General features: G+C 39.9%; 1 protein-coding gene across 5 annotated transcripts in view; it reads right to left on the bottom strand.

The window, feature by feature from the left end:
- The window catches only part of TRM9 (RNA-binding (RRM/RBD/RNP motifs) family protein), a 308,840-nt gene that overhangs the window by 53,181 nt on the left and 241,061 nt on the right, over positions 1-14,598 (bottom strand). For all 5 annotated transcript variants that reach the window (XM_089460442.1, XM_089460441.1, XM_089460438.1 and 2 more), the window contains 2 exons: positions 7,374-7,715; positions 4,173-4,238 (listed from right to left, as the gene is read on the bottom strand). In XM_089460442.1, the coding sequence (XP_089316568.1) occupies positions 4,173-4,238; positions 7,374-7,715 (408 nt within the window). The remainder of the gene's footprint in view (positions 1-4,172; positions 4,239-7,373; positions 7,716-14,598) is intronic.

The raw sequence follows: 14,598 nt of genomic DNA, 5'->3' as shown, positions 1-14,598 counted from the left end.
CTCAGTCCCATTATCAGTCCTTAAGATCTTGATCTTCTTTTCAATTTGATTCTAGATCAAGGCTTTGAAGTGACGAAACCAGGAGAACACTTCATCCTTTTTTCAAGAAGTATATCCAAGTCTTGTGAGAATAATCATCAGTAAAAGTGAGGTAATATGAGTTCACAGGCATCATACCGGATATGTCTGAGTGAACCAACTGCAATATATCGGAGGTCTTGCTTTGGCTTGAGGGGAATGGTCCCCTTTTGAGCTTTCTTTTGGCACATCCTAGACATACACCTTCTTGCTCTATTGTAAACTCGAGCATCCCGGTCACCATTTTTCTCACATCGGGTACAGCTTTATAATGAAGGTGAGCAAACCTCCAATGCCATAGTTCGAACTGAACAGATGTGTCACAAGACATGACACCCAGCGGACTTCCTCCGACCTGATATAATGAATCAACTCAAAACCCAAGAGCGAAAGCATCTTTAAAGTTCTTTTTCCATACACGTACCTTGCCATCGATGAAGGCCACCTTGTAGCCTTTGTCTTCCATTGCCGAAATGGACACCAGGTTCTTTTTGAGATCAAGTACATATAATACTTCTTGTAAATGAATTGTATTTCCCTAATTCAATTAAAGAGTGACATTCCCTACGCCTTTCACGGGATATTTTGAGTTGTCCCCCAGAACAATTTCCAGGTTGGTCTCCTTCTCTATTAGATTAGAGAGCTTCTTTGTAACCAGTGAACTGCCTTGAGGCACCACTATCAATAAGCCAATTTCCCAGCTAGTCCAAGGGAGCAATAGTAGAGAGGGCCACTAGTAGATAATATTCATCTTGCTTATTGTTAACAATGTTAGATTCATACCTGGAGTTTCTTGCCTTCTTGAAGGGTTGTCCTCTTCCTTGATTTTTGGCATTTCTTTTACCTCTGCCATTGGACCTGCCATTCCTTTGATTGCCTTGAGAGTGATTTTGATCATTGTCATGGTGTGAGTCCCTTTTATCAGGGCACTCCCTTGCATAGTGGCCCATTTGTCACAATTGTAACATCGACCTTTTCTTCCACCTTTTGGTCTAGCCTTTCCTTGGGATTTAGCCCCAGAATTGTTTCTTCTTTTAGCATCAGAAGAAAAGGCAGAGGGATGGCCTTCAAGTGCAGGCATTTCTTGCTCTTCCATCCCCGTTTCTTCTTGAATGCATCTTGCCATCAGTTTCTCAAATCCAGGAATTACATTATTGTTGAAAATAGTAGTCCTAAATATATACCATTCAAGTGGCAGTCCTCCAAGAGTTGTGAGTGTCATTTTCCTTTCAAGAACTACTTCCCCAATAGATAGGAGATCATTCTTGATTTTGGTGATCCTTAAGAAATATGCTTGCATACTCTCATCTTTGCCCTTCTTAATTTCCTTCAACTTATTTCTAAGCAACAAAACTTGATTTGCGTCATTAACTTTAAATAAACTCACCAGTCTATCGTAGATTTCCCTAGAGGTGGTCAGCTCGGAAACATAGGCCACCAGGCGCTTGTCGATAGAGTCCTGGATGATCTTCCTTGCTTTGACTTCTCCCTTGGTCCACTTGTTCCTTGCAGCAACGGATGCACTTGATGGAGACTCAACAATTCTACCTCTCACATGGTCCAATACTTCCTGCTCTTCTAATGTTAGATCAAGAGAAATCTTCTATCCGTGATAGTCAGACTTTTCACGGAGTTTGTCTTCAGCAAGGAAATGTGTTGAGGACCCCATGACTTCTTTAAGATTGCTTCAACAGCCTTCGGTGATTGCTCTTGCTTGGGCTTTGTCTTCACCTCAGCTCTGATACCATGTTAAATTATGGTATGTTCTATGCTTAGAGCAGTTTACTTCTTTTCTTCTTATCAGCCACTATTTAGCAATCACATAAACATAAAGTAAAGTGCAGATAGAATATTAAAAGATCGACAGAAAACAAGCCAAGACAAGAGACACCAGATATGGCGGCTAGCCAAGGACAAACCCCAATGCGGGGAAACCCTTTGATCAATTCTTCTTTAATCTTCAATAGTTCAGCAAAGAGAGAAATAGTACAATATATAAGATCTGTAATTTTATGACAGCAGTAAGAGATGCCCTAACCAGCACTTGTAAAGTAAATCAAATGATTCACAAATAGTCTAGGATCAACCTTAGACAACCCAGCCTTCAACGGAGATGAAGGACAGCACGAAACAGCTCAAGAAACATGGTCAAATCTGGTCAACGTTCAGGCAGCCCTGTAGTGATCCCTAACCAGATTTGTGCTGGTCACTTCGTGGTCAGTTCAGCCCTCCAAACAACGGATCTGAATTGCAGCTTGCTTGAGGGAGATTCCCCACACAAGGTCGCAGTCAAAGAAGGCTTCACGCTGGTCAACGTTGCCCTGGCTGCACCCTAACAGACTTGCGTCCCTTCCTTTTGCTGCGTCCTCCTCTTGTGGCTGCGTCCTTCTTCCTTCCCTAGCTGCTCCTTTGTTAACCCAAACAAGAAAGTAGAGTGAGAGAGAAGAAGAGATGATGAAATGAGATGAGATAATGACTCAACCTCTCCTCTATCTATATGCAACGCTAGGCATGTGTGCCACACACTTAACTGCTGGCCGACCTTGACAATTTGTCAAGTAATTAGAAATAAATTCATATCTCCATAAATACTTGTCGGAATCGGATGATCTTTAGATCAATCCTACACCTCTCAACAGGAGGAATCTAGGAAAAATATCAACTGCCATGAATGAGGTGACCCACGTGGATTTTGGCCCTAGTTGCCAATTTTAACACTAATACATGACAAAATCCAATGGAAACATTGAAATCCCCCCCAATCTTGAAATCTTGAAAAACTTATAAGTCTGTTGGATTTTGAATGAGATCTAAAATTATACTTTCTCCATATGAAATCCAAAGAGGTCAGAACCACTCTTAAACATCCTGTGTCATTTCATGGTAATGTTAAAAATTTAAGTAAAAGTGACATTCTCTTGATGAAAATGAAAATGAAGGAGAATGAAAATTTAAGTAAAAAGATGAAAATGAAGATTAAGGAGAATGTCACTTTTACTTTAAGAATTTAACATTAACATGAATCGGATATCAATACTAGGGCCATAGGCTTGATCATTAGGCTGCCCCACTCAAAAATTATTTGTTTCTTTGAAGAAAAAGTGCATTTGGAATGTTACTGCAAAAAAGGCTAGGGAGCGAAAATTTCACTCCCGAGGTTGCTCCTGAAATTCACTCCCTGCAGGAGCAATTTCGGGAGCGCGCTGCACCCCAGGACCGGCTTCTGGGGGGCGTCGCTCCCCCACAACCCTGCTCACAAGTGTACTAGAGAGAGGGCAAAATCCAAGCGCAAGCGCTAAAAACATATATACACAAGTGCACCTATGAGAAAAATGCCAATCACAAGATAAGATAAGTTTATTAATCTCCAACAAATGACCATAAAAGGTCAAAGGAAGTTATGTACACCTATGTCAATATGAAGTAGAGGTGCAAGGGTCACTCCTATAAAAGCAAGATTAAAGCAATTTAACCTAAGACTTATGATCTAAAGCCTAGGCATATAAAACTACAATGCCAACATAGGGATCATCTTTTTTATGAGAATATACAATGGTAAGCGCCCTTAAGATTATAACAAATGGCATTTCAAAGAAGATCACATTACGATATGATGCAAGTGAAAGATTGAATTGTGTATTTATACAGAACTCAAGTGAAGCATCCCTTCAAGAGGAAATGGCCCACAAAATAATGGTACACACCACCACGAGGGTTATTAAGCCTACATATAAAGTCTTAGGTCAGTTTTACAATCAAAACAATTCATAACAAATGAAATAAGATATCACCTTAGTCATAATCACAAAGAACATCAATACATATGAATGGGTCATGACCAAATGTACAAATTATACCAATAATTCCAACACTAACATGAACTTAGCTTGATCTTGAATCATAACAATTTGACAGTTGACACTGATTATTGATCTAGTTTAATTGTTGGCTAATGAATATGTGACTAATCACTAACACAAATGAAAATCCATGCTTAACATAATGAAATCCTATTTTTTTAATGAATTAGGAAAAAAAGGCATATTCATTGAAAAATCAAAGGCAAGCATACAAAATGAGAAACTATGAGTTACCTTACGAAATGTGAATGACACCCTTCTCATACTCCTGTGAATCATTTCCCCATTAATTATATCAACCTGAACAATGTCATAAACATGTCTCCAAAACTATTAAACAGGTACCAAAGACAAGACACATATAAACACATACAGAAAGAATATTTGCGATGGAAAGACTAAATCTAGTTATGACTCTCATTCTTGATTAAAGAAATTAAAGAAAGAAGAACAATTACAAGGGAAAGAATCGCCAAAAAGTAAATTACATGATATGTAAGAAGCATAACTTTTAAGTATCCAATGAGCATGTAATCATATCTACATAAAAGAAAATAGAATGTTCATATTATAGACACAAATCACAATTGCGCCATTAATGTCATGCCATCCAACCTAAGTTCTACACTGCTTAAGCATTACGTATGCCTGAAATAACCAAGCAAGACTTAACAATAGAATGGCAACATTGAGCCGAACAAAATGCTACTATGAAACTCAGACTTAGTACTAATTTAGGGGATTTCAACTTAGAAAATTATTATTTTATTATGAAGGAAGTTCAGCACCTCTTCCTCTCATTTTCTCATGGAGTTTTCAGGGATAAATCCCATAGCAATATGAAATTTCTGCAATTTTTCCTTGTAAATTTTGGTTTTGGATATTTCAAGTGAGGCGAATTGTCTTGGAGAAAATATGTTTTGAATGGAGCAACTTTCTTTGGACTGACAAAGTATGGGTGGATGCTTAGTGATGTTTTATTGTGAGTATTATCTTCCATTTTGCATGAACTTTGAAGTTGCCGAAATTGGGGTTTGTCATGTGTCGTATTAAAAATTGCAAGATTTTCTTATGAACTCTTATTTCTGGTTGTGCAAAATTTGTCTCCAAATATCCATCAATGAAATTATCTTTAGCATTCCTTGACCTTATGTCTCTTAATTTCAAAGGCCGCTAGGGTTAGACTAATAAGTTATCTTTCTCTCTTTCCCACTCCATTCAAGGTCGTCAGCTAATGACTTGCCCCTTGTCAAACTCCATATGCCCAAAAATTCTTTAATGAGACAACGCATTGATCTCCCATTCTCCATCACTTTACAGTTTTTGTGAGTCATTAAAATCGGAGTAGCGTGTGTTTGGGAATCTCTTTGAGCATTCTTCAAAGCCCATCATGAGCCATCAGTTCTTTGACCCTGCTACTTTATCCCATCTGAAGCCATACTTTATTGAAGATTATTCCAGAGTGTAAAAATCTGCAAGCTCCTTAGCTAGCCATTTGACCTAGGATCCCTTTGTCGTCTAACCTCTTAAGTCTTGCCCGGGAAGCCTCCCTTGTGGGGATAAAATCTTACTACAAAACAGCAAGGGAATTCACTGCTAAAGTAACAGTGGTGGTGGATACCATCGTTGCCAGGGATCTGGTACAGCCTCGCCCTACGGTGCTATATTTTGCGGTAGCAGACCCTCCAGCCATGTCTCTTCAAAATGACATTCTTGGAACCTTCCATTCTATAGTAAAGGCAATATTTCTATTTAAAAACTATTTGGGCCTCTTTGATGGAATGCAAACTTTACATTAGAAGACAAGTCTGTCTTCTCATGGATCCTTCTTTTGACACCAGAAAACACATCATTATCTCGCCTAGCCATTATGAGATTCAAGAACTCCAATCAGGTGATCTTGTCATCAGATGAAGAACCAATGTCTGATTCTTTTTTTCCTGATTCTTTAGTAAAGCACTATGTGTACCGTATAACTGAGTTATTGATGAGGTTGAGTTTGGATTCAAAATAATTTATATCCGTTTAGATTTTCAGCATCATAAATTTATAATATCTTAGGGCACCCTAATGGGTTTACGGAAGGACTTAAGAAAAAATGGAACTTTACTTCTCTCATGAATACCTGGAGTAATAGAATATTTGCTCATGTGTGTGCTCATGTGGCGCAAAGGTGGCCTCTTTTGAGTGTGCTTTGTTACATCGGGGCCTTGCAACCATAGGTTTTCCATTTTTGCATGCCCCTTATTGCATTGTGGCCTTGCAAATTGCAACTAATGATAATTGCAATGTGGCCTTGCAAACTGCAACTAATGATAGGCTTGACGTTTTGGCATAGCCTTTATTGCAACCAAGCCTTGCAGCTAAGCATAGGTTTTGTGAAATGGATGGTCAAGATGTTAGCTTACCAGACTGTGGCAAGAAGGATCTTGTCACTTATTTCTCTCTCCCTAATTGCTATCCCTCTACTCTCAGGTTGAAAGTGAAAAAATCTCTGCATGTGTTGAAACTCTGCAAAGCCCGGTGAATAGTGACCATACTCTGTTGCTTTCCATAGGTATGGCAGGTCTAGAGGACTGAAACGTTCTTTTAGATCTGAAAGCAAGAAATGAAGCTATTCCAGCAACTGTTATTCCTTCTCAATTTGAGAATTGTTTCAATCATGCTTGTACCCTGCAACTCAGAGAACAAGTTAAAAAACTGCACTTAGAAATTAAATGTTTTCAGGACTTCTTAGACCATTGAGGCTATGCCTCCTACACTGTAAAAAGAATGTCTCCCAATGATGTGAAGCACAACACCAGATCCAAATTTCATATCCTATTCCAGATCACGTGGCAAGGGCCGAAGCTCCGATGGAGAAACCTCTACCAATCTCACAAACTTATGGCAATAAGTATCTTTCATCAAGGCCAAGAGGAATATGGATGTGAAGCAAACCGAGTCCATCCTTATGCTGTTGAATATCAGATTGTCAATATGATTAGATAAGATTCTCCTTCCAATGAAAACTTCAAATATAATGCTATGGATTAGTGTTGTATAGTTGTGATTATGAACATAGTGAGTCTCGGGTTTTGGGCCTGGAATTTAGTCTTGATGCTTTTGGTATCTACCAAAGTGGCGTATGTATATATATGTATGGAATCTGGTACTTTGTGTAATTAGGTGCCCCAGTGCCATGCGTCAGCTAAGGTGGTTTTCAGAATTGCAATAAATACTAGTAAAGATTTAGTAAAGCCAACATACATTTATCTCTTCTAAGGATTTTAGTTTGGTGGGCACCAACCAGTCACCTTTAGTGTTTATCCATATGTCACCTTTATTGTTTAACCATTTGTAGGTTTGTAATTAATGAGATCATCATTTGAACATAAAGTGCATTAGGCAAACTTTCAAATTTCAATTCCTAAATGTTGTAAAAAAGCATTCTACCTTGTGATGAGGGATATAATGGTGCCATGCATAGCGTGCCTCCTCAGACAATACAAGAAGAGACCTCGGAGGAAGAAAAATGGCCTTCCTCTCAAAATAAGGCCTCTGTTTGGAAATTTGCTGCTGTTTGCCAGCAGTACCTATCATGCCACTGATATCATTATCTAGCCCACCACAGGCAAAACCAATGTCCATTTTTCGAGAAGACGAAGCTCCATTGGTGTACTTTCTAAACTCCATCACACAAGGGCTAGCTAATGAAAGAGAAAGGATGCACCCCTGAAATGCAGAATGTGTGTCTATATGTGGAGACAAACCAACTCCAGCAGGATATTCATTTACCTGCACCAGTTCAAAAACAAATTACATTTAGGGAAAACAATATCACATAAGGACTTCATAGACAGTTAGAGATTAGCTACTCTTATATCTAGATCACGTAACAATTAAAAGAAAAAGTCAAACAGGAAAAATGCATTTCAAGATAATATTAAAAAGGTAAAACCAGTTAGTGCAGATGCTTAATTTCATTTTCATTATCCCTTCTGTTTTTAAGTTGCATGGAGGATGTCCATCGCTTACAAAGAATAATGCATGAATGTGAAATTGAAATACCTTGATAGCTTTAATAACAAAGAATAATTCATTAGGAATCAATTTTTGATATTACCGTCTTTCAGATATTTCTCCAAATGAATTCAAAATAAGCATCTCACTTGCTTGTGAAAACCAATATTAATTTTAATGATATAACTCCTTACATAAACTGTAACACGTTGCCTATTGTGACAGAAATGTGTAGTATACCTAATTTATTTTTGTTATATATATATAGGAACAGGGTGGGCGATGAATAGGGTTCTGAAATATCTCATATGGATGAAGAAAGGGACGTGGTAGATTGCTTCTTCAGCACACCAGGGGAAGGAAATATTTTCAAAACCCCTGATGATACAGTAAGAAGTATTTTCAAAACCCATGATGATATAGTGAGAATCCAGAGGTCGGAAAGACTCAGATCCTCAACCAGTGCCTAGCTCAAAGCCCTAACAACCATATCATTGTTGAACACATGTCAATGAATAAAGGTGAGAGACATGGGTTTACAAACATGCAGGGATCCTATGCTGAGACCATCAAGAGAGAACTTGACATTGATTGGGTACATCCAAAGGTTTATGACTAGCAAATATGTGAATGGTGACTAAATGTCCCTCACAATCAAGGCAAACCTTGAGAAGTTTGCAGGCAGTGATCAGAATAGCAGTAGGAATGGGAAAGCTTGCAGGAAAGGATTTTTTAATATAGAGTAGAGAAAAAAGGACCCCTTAGCAAAGAAAGGGCCCACAATTTTCTCTAGCATTCATGGTGACTCTATCCCTTGCAGCTCCACGGAGGAATCCCCAGTAGGTTGTTGGCCTCTGAGTAAGGATAAAGGTTTAGACTCTGCAAATGTTTTGGCTTCTAAGTAGGTGGGTACTTTTGGACGGGATGAGCTCACAGTTATTGTAAAGTCAGAATGGAGGAGAAGGTATGAATCAAAAAAGCAGGGGTTTGCTATGCTCCAACTCTACACAAACCTTCAAAAAATAAAACAATTAACTCTAGACTAGTCAAAGAAAAAATAAAACACCTCTCAAACAGATATCATAGAAAGGGAAGACAAAATCTTTAAACTGTCTGGTAAAACCCCAACTGGCCTCGTGACTAAAATGAAAAGGCAGATTTGCAGCATCTAGAAAAAGTGAGCCTGTTAGAATGGAAGATGGCAAAATGGAGATTAAACAGAAGGTAATTGGTTATCTCAAGGGGATGAAAAATGCAAAAAAAGAAAAAATAAATATATATACAGAATACAATTTGGCAAATGCCCAAGTTGGATGGAAGCAAAGAAACAAAGTTTAAAGATATAAAAGAGCTGAGGTTAAATTTCTTCAGCAGTCTATTCTCGGCTCCAAAGAGACCCTACATTGCTGAATTAAACTTGCAAATTACCTCCCAAGTTTCGTAGATCAGGAAGGAAATGCAGACCTTTCTGCATAAGTCTCAAAGAAAGAAATAAGGGAGGAAGTATTTTTCTCTCAAAAGGATAAAATCCCAGATTCAGATAGGCAGTCAAGATACGTTTTTCAAGCCTTTTATGAATGGATGGAAGGTGATATCCTAGTTGTGACAGAAGAATCATTCAATCAAGAACCTCTCATAAGGTTCTTGGGACTATATGAATGCAACTTCCTCAGCTCTAATTCCCAAAAATCTCAACCCTCCATCCTTTGATGATTTTCGCACTATTTTCTTTACCCAATTCTATTTATAGGATAATAACAAACGTAATTGCAAAATGGCTTAAAGTGATACTGTTAGATTTCCTTAAATCCCAGTAACTGATTTGCAATTTTCTAAGTGTTCTACCAGAAATAAAAACAATTGTTGTTCTGAAAACTTAAATTAAAATACACTGAATTTTCTAACTTAGCTTGCACAGCAGAAATAAATAAATCAGAAGACAAACACATTCAACACAAAGAACACAAAATATAGAAACCCCGACCCCGGAGAAAACCTGCAAACTGTGTGTATCTTTTATTGTCTTCGGCCAAGGTGATTCTTCAGAAAATTTACAGCAAGGGAAAACATCCCTTTCACCACAAAAAATTTCTTATCAACTCCCCCAAGGAAAATTGAACTCCTTTTGCACACTCGTTCGGCAAATCTGTGCGTTGTCCCATCTGTTTGCACACACGTGCGAGCTGAATGAGTCTGTCTGAGTTAGAGCAATTTGGCCCTCACTTGATCTCTCCTTCTTGGTCGTAACTCTGCAATATGTTCAAACCCTAGTTTCTCCCTTCGTTGATCTAACACACACTTCTTGCGCCCAATGAACTAGCCACTTCTTTGCTCTATCTCCTCTTATAATTTCGACCTAAACCCCACAAACACTCTCAACCGTTGAGATTAGATCTTGATGAAGGGTTGAAATTGAATCATAAGTTAACTTTAGGATTTTAAATTTTTCGCAAGTCTAACTTAAGAAAATAGTTAAATAAATTAATATTCTACTAAGTGGTTATCTTGTGGGTTTCTCTGCAAGCCTTGGCACCTAGGCAAGCAAAACCCTTACTTCTCTATTCCAATCAACAGTCCCTCTTAGAGAAGAAAGTGTTCTGCACTACACCCGACTTCTCTTTGAGGTAAACAAATTTTCTCCCTGGCAAAGCCTTGGTTAGAATGTCTATAATCTGCTCCTTTGTTGGTACGTACTAGAGTGTAACTATACCTCTCTGAACAATGTCCCTAATATAGTGATAATGTATGTCAATGTGCTTTTAGCAATTATGAAACACTGGCTTCACAAAGAGTTTGATGCACCTTTGATTGTCACAGTGTATCACAATGGACTCTAGCTCCTGTCCAAACAAGCCCACAAGTAGCTTCCTCAACAAGACAGCTTTGCACCCTGCCAAACTGGCAACCATGTACTAAATGTGCAGCGCAATGTGCCCTTAATGTCTATGGAACTCCCTACCCAATCTGCATCAATGAAGCCCTCAAGCTTCACCCCATCAACCTACCTATACCACAATCTGTACTCTATTGTCCCCCTGATATATATCAATATGTGGATGGCAGCAACCCAATGCACTCTGGTAGGCTCGACCAAAAACTGGCTCAAAGAGTTAACTGCAAAACATATGCTTGGTCGCATGTTTACCAAATACATAAGTGACCCTATCAATTGTCGATAGAGTGTGGGGTCTAATCGCTCCATCCTAGATGTATCACCCTTTCCCCAGTTTGTAACTAGAGGCATGGTCATGTGCCTACAACCCTACATGTGAAATCTCCTCAGAACCTCTAGGGCATACTTGCCTTGCCCCAAGAAGATCTCTCCATCTCCCTGCCAAACCTCCAACCGAAGGAAATAGTGCATTCGCCCCATCTCCTTCATCTCAAACTCACCTGCAAGATCTCTCTTGCACTCCTTGATGAGCTTATCTACGGCTATAAAAGTTAGATCATCTACATATAACACCAAAATAAGCGGCTCACCTCCCACAACAACATAGTAGTAGAGGTTGGGGTTTGCTTCACTCTTGGTGAAGCCCAATCCCTGAAGGTAACTATCTATCTGAGCATACCATGCCCATGGAGCCTGTTTGATCCCATACAAGGCTCTCTTGAGTCTACATACATGTGTCTCTCTATTGCATGTCTCAAACCCCTCTTGTTGCTCAATATAAATCTCCTCCTCAACAACCCCATTGAGGAATGTTGTTTTAACGTCCATCTGGTGGATCTTCCACCCCATTTGAGTTGCAATCACTATGATAGTCCTGATAGATGAATATTTGGCCACTGGGGAAAAGGTCTTGTCATAGTTGATCCCTTATGCTTGCAAGAACCCCTTTGCCACAAATATTGCCTCATATTTCTCAATGCTCCCATCAACCCCATGCTTGATCTTATAGACCTAAGTAAGAGCCCAACAGAGATTTTCCCTCTAGCCTCCGCACCACTTCCCAAATCATTCTTCATGATGGAGGCATACTCCTCCACCATGGCATCTCCCCACACCTGTTGAGTAGCTACCTCTTGGTAACTAGAAGGCTCGACATCCAATAACTCGGTCATAAGTGCCATATATCTTGTGTATCCCTGTGGTTATCTGCTCTATCAAATTGATGCACCAAGAGCATCAACTCGCTCCTGCACCTCCTGGATCAACTGCTCTACCCATCTCGCTCTCCTCCCTGTGCTAGGAGTCACTGCTTGAGTGGGCTCCACTCTCTCCTCTCACTACGTGTCCCCCTCGTTCTTATGTTGCTCGACCTACCCATCAACATGTCGAACTATAGTCTGAGGTGCTGGTTGAGCCTCCTTTTTGGGAGCCTACTGCTCCTCCTCCTGTATAGTAGTCTACTCACGCTCCAAGGACTTCCTCAAGTGTTGGAATTTCTATGTCTAACTGTTAGAAATCCTTCCTGTACTTTCTAATTTATTTCTTCCTACTTGTTCTGTTAATTTAACAAATTATTTACCATGTAAATACTTAAAATAAATACAAGTACAGTCTCAATACATATAGATCATCAACTAAAGCAAAAACAAGCACACAAGTAACACCGGTATTTCTAAACTAATGTCCCCAGAAAAACCCAATGCGGGAAAACCAGTGCAGCTATCTGAGGATTTATTATTAAGCAGTTTCATTATACAATCTAGGTGCCAGAAATGGCTCACCCAACAGAGAATACCCTCGGTAGTAGTACCTCTCAGTCGAAGACAGATATCAGCCCCAATCTGCCCCACGAAATCTCCCAGCCTCAACCTCTCTAGCCCAGTGTCAACCTTTCTGGCCCAGCATCAGCCTCTCAGGGCTCTACGTCAGCCTCTGGAGGCTCTACGTCTCCTATGCTGGCCCTCCTCAGGCTCTGCGCAGCTCTTGGCTGCCTCTGCGTGGCCTCTGGCTGCTTCTGCATGGCCTCTAACTAGCTTTGCGTCAACCCTCTCCCATCTTCTACGCTAATGATCCCAGTACTATCTTTGCTATTGCATTCACTGCCCCTCAGCTGCAACTTTGATCACTCCTTCGATTTCCTCAGCAAGCTCTGCCCCAAAAAATCAAATTCTTCATCAACTTGGTGTGTTCTCCAAGTGACCCTCGAGCCTCCTCTTATAATTTTCTCGTTGACAATTCAACGGCCGAAATTAAGTCCCTAATCAATGGCTAAGATTAACTCTGGCTTGATCCATGACTTTTGGACCCTTCTAACACAGTTTTATATTAATTCACATTAATATTTTATTTTCCCTAAGTTTAGACTTAGGGACTCCATTAAAAATATTAATTATTTTAATATCTCCCAAACTGTTTAGAATCTTCCCAAACCATTTCTAGGTATTGGAGATCTCATGTGCTTTAGCCTCTCCACCAATTTTCGTGGCTAGAGCACATCCGATGCTACCCCAAATCAACATCAAGGCCCTTTCCTGCTCAAACTTGTCAACTCTCCCGATGATTATTTTTTGGTGCGCTAATATATACACTCGATACACTTTGGATGTCTCATTGTAGCCCACGAAGATGCCCTTCTCTATTGTTGGCTCCAACCTCTTCCCTTTCTCCTTTGGTACATGGCAGTACACCAGGCTACCAAATATCTGGAAATGTAACACATCTAGTTTCATCCCTATAAAGGCCTCCTTGTGTAGGTTCTAGTTCTACAAGAAACTATTGTATTGCATGCCTCACACCAAAGAAACTTGGGCAGACCCTAAGCATGCCACATGGCTTTTGCTACTCCCACTATGGCCCTATTCTTGCGCTCTGCCACCCCTTTCTGCTGAGGATTATATGGTGTAGTCGACTCCCTCTTAATGCCCTCCTTGGCACACAACTCCTTGAATGCATTTGAGGTGTACTCCCCACCATCATTAGACCTCAATGCCTTGATTTTCTTGCCAGTTTGGTTCTGAACCAAGGCCTTAAACTCTAGAAACTTCAAGAAGACTTCATCTTTTTTTTCATAAAAAAATGTCCAGGTCTTCCTCGAGTGATCATCTATGAAAGTGACATAATACATGTACCCACTAAAGGATACTAGGAGAAGGCACCACAAACATCTAAATGAACAAGATCCAAGATGCACTTAATGTTGTTGTCTCTACTAGGAACAGAGGTTTTGGCATACTTTCCAAGTGTGCAACCCTTGCATACCTCATGTTGATCCACACTGTAATGTGGCAGCCGTGTCGCTCCTTGAGAATTTTTAGTGCTCCATGGTGCAGATGCCCCACATGCGCCTATACCATAACTCCCCAAGCTCACTACCTGAATCATGGCTCCCTCTATTGGCTAACATTGCGGTTGTCTCAAATTGTAATCCTTCCTGAACGGTTTCTTCCTATTAGGGCACTTAGCAGCATAGTGCCCGCACTGGTGGCACGAAAAGCACTTGATCTTGCTAAGATCTTTTTTCTTATTCTCGCCCTTGTAGCTTAGCTTTCCACCACCACTACTCCTTTTTCCCTTTGACTTGCCCCCTTTGATAGGGGGGAAGGTTCTCTTTATCTTCTTTAGTCTTAGTACAAGACCCAGATTGAGTTTGTCTGTGAATCTCTTCGTGGACAGAATCACCCAATAATTGCTCCCAGTTAGGAAGCTTTTCTCTGGCACATATGCCATCCATGAAGGCTTGCCAAGATTTGGTCAAACCCGATAGGG

This window comes from Pinus tabuliformis, chromosome 7, assembly GCF_031772625.1.
Source record: "Pinus tabuliformis cultivar Carrire ecotype Pingquan chromosome 7, CPIR1, whole genome shotgun sequence".
Taxonomy (NCBI): domain Eukaryota; kingdom Viridiplantae; phylum Streptophyta; class Pinopsida; order Pinales; family Pinaceae; genus Pinus; species Pinus tabuliformis.
The sequence above is the reverse complement of the archived record's forward strand: the minus strand, read 5'-3'. Positions and strand labels throughout refer to the sequence as shown.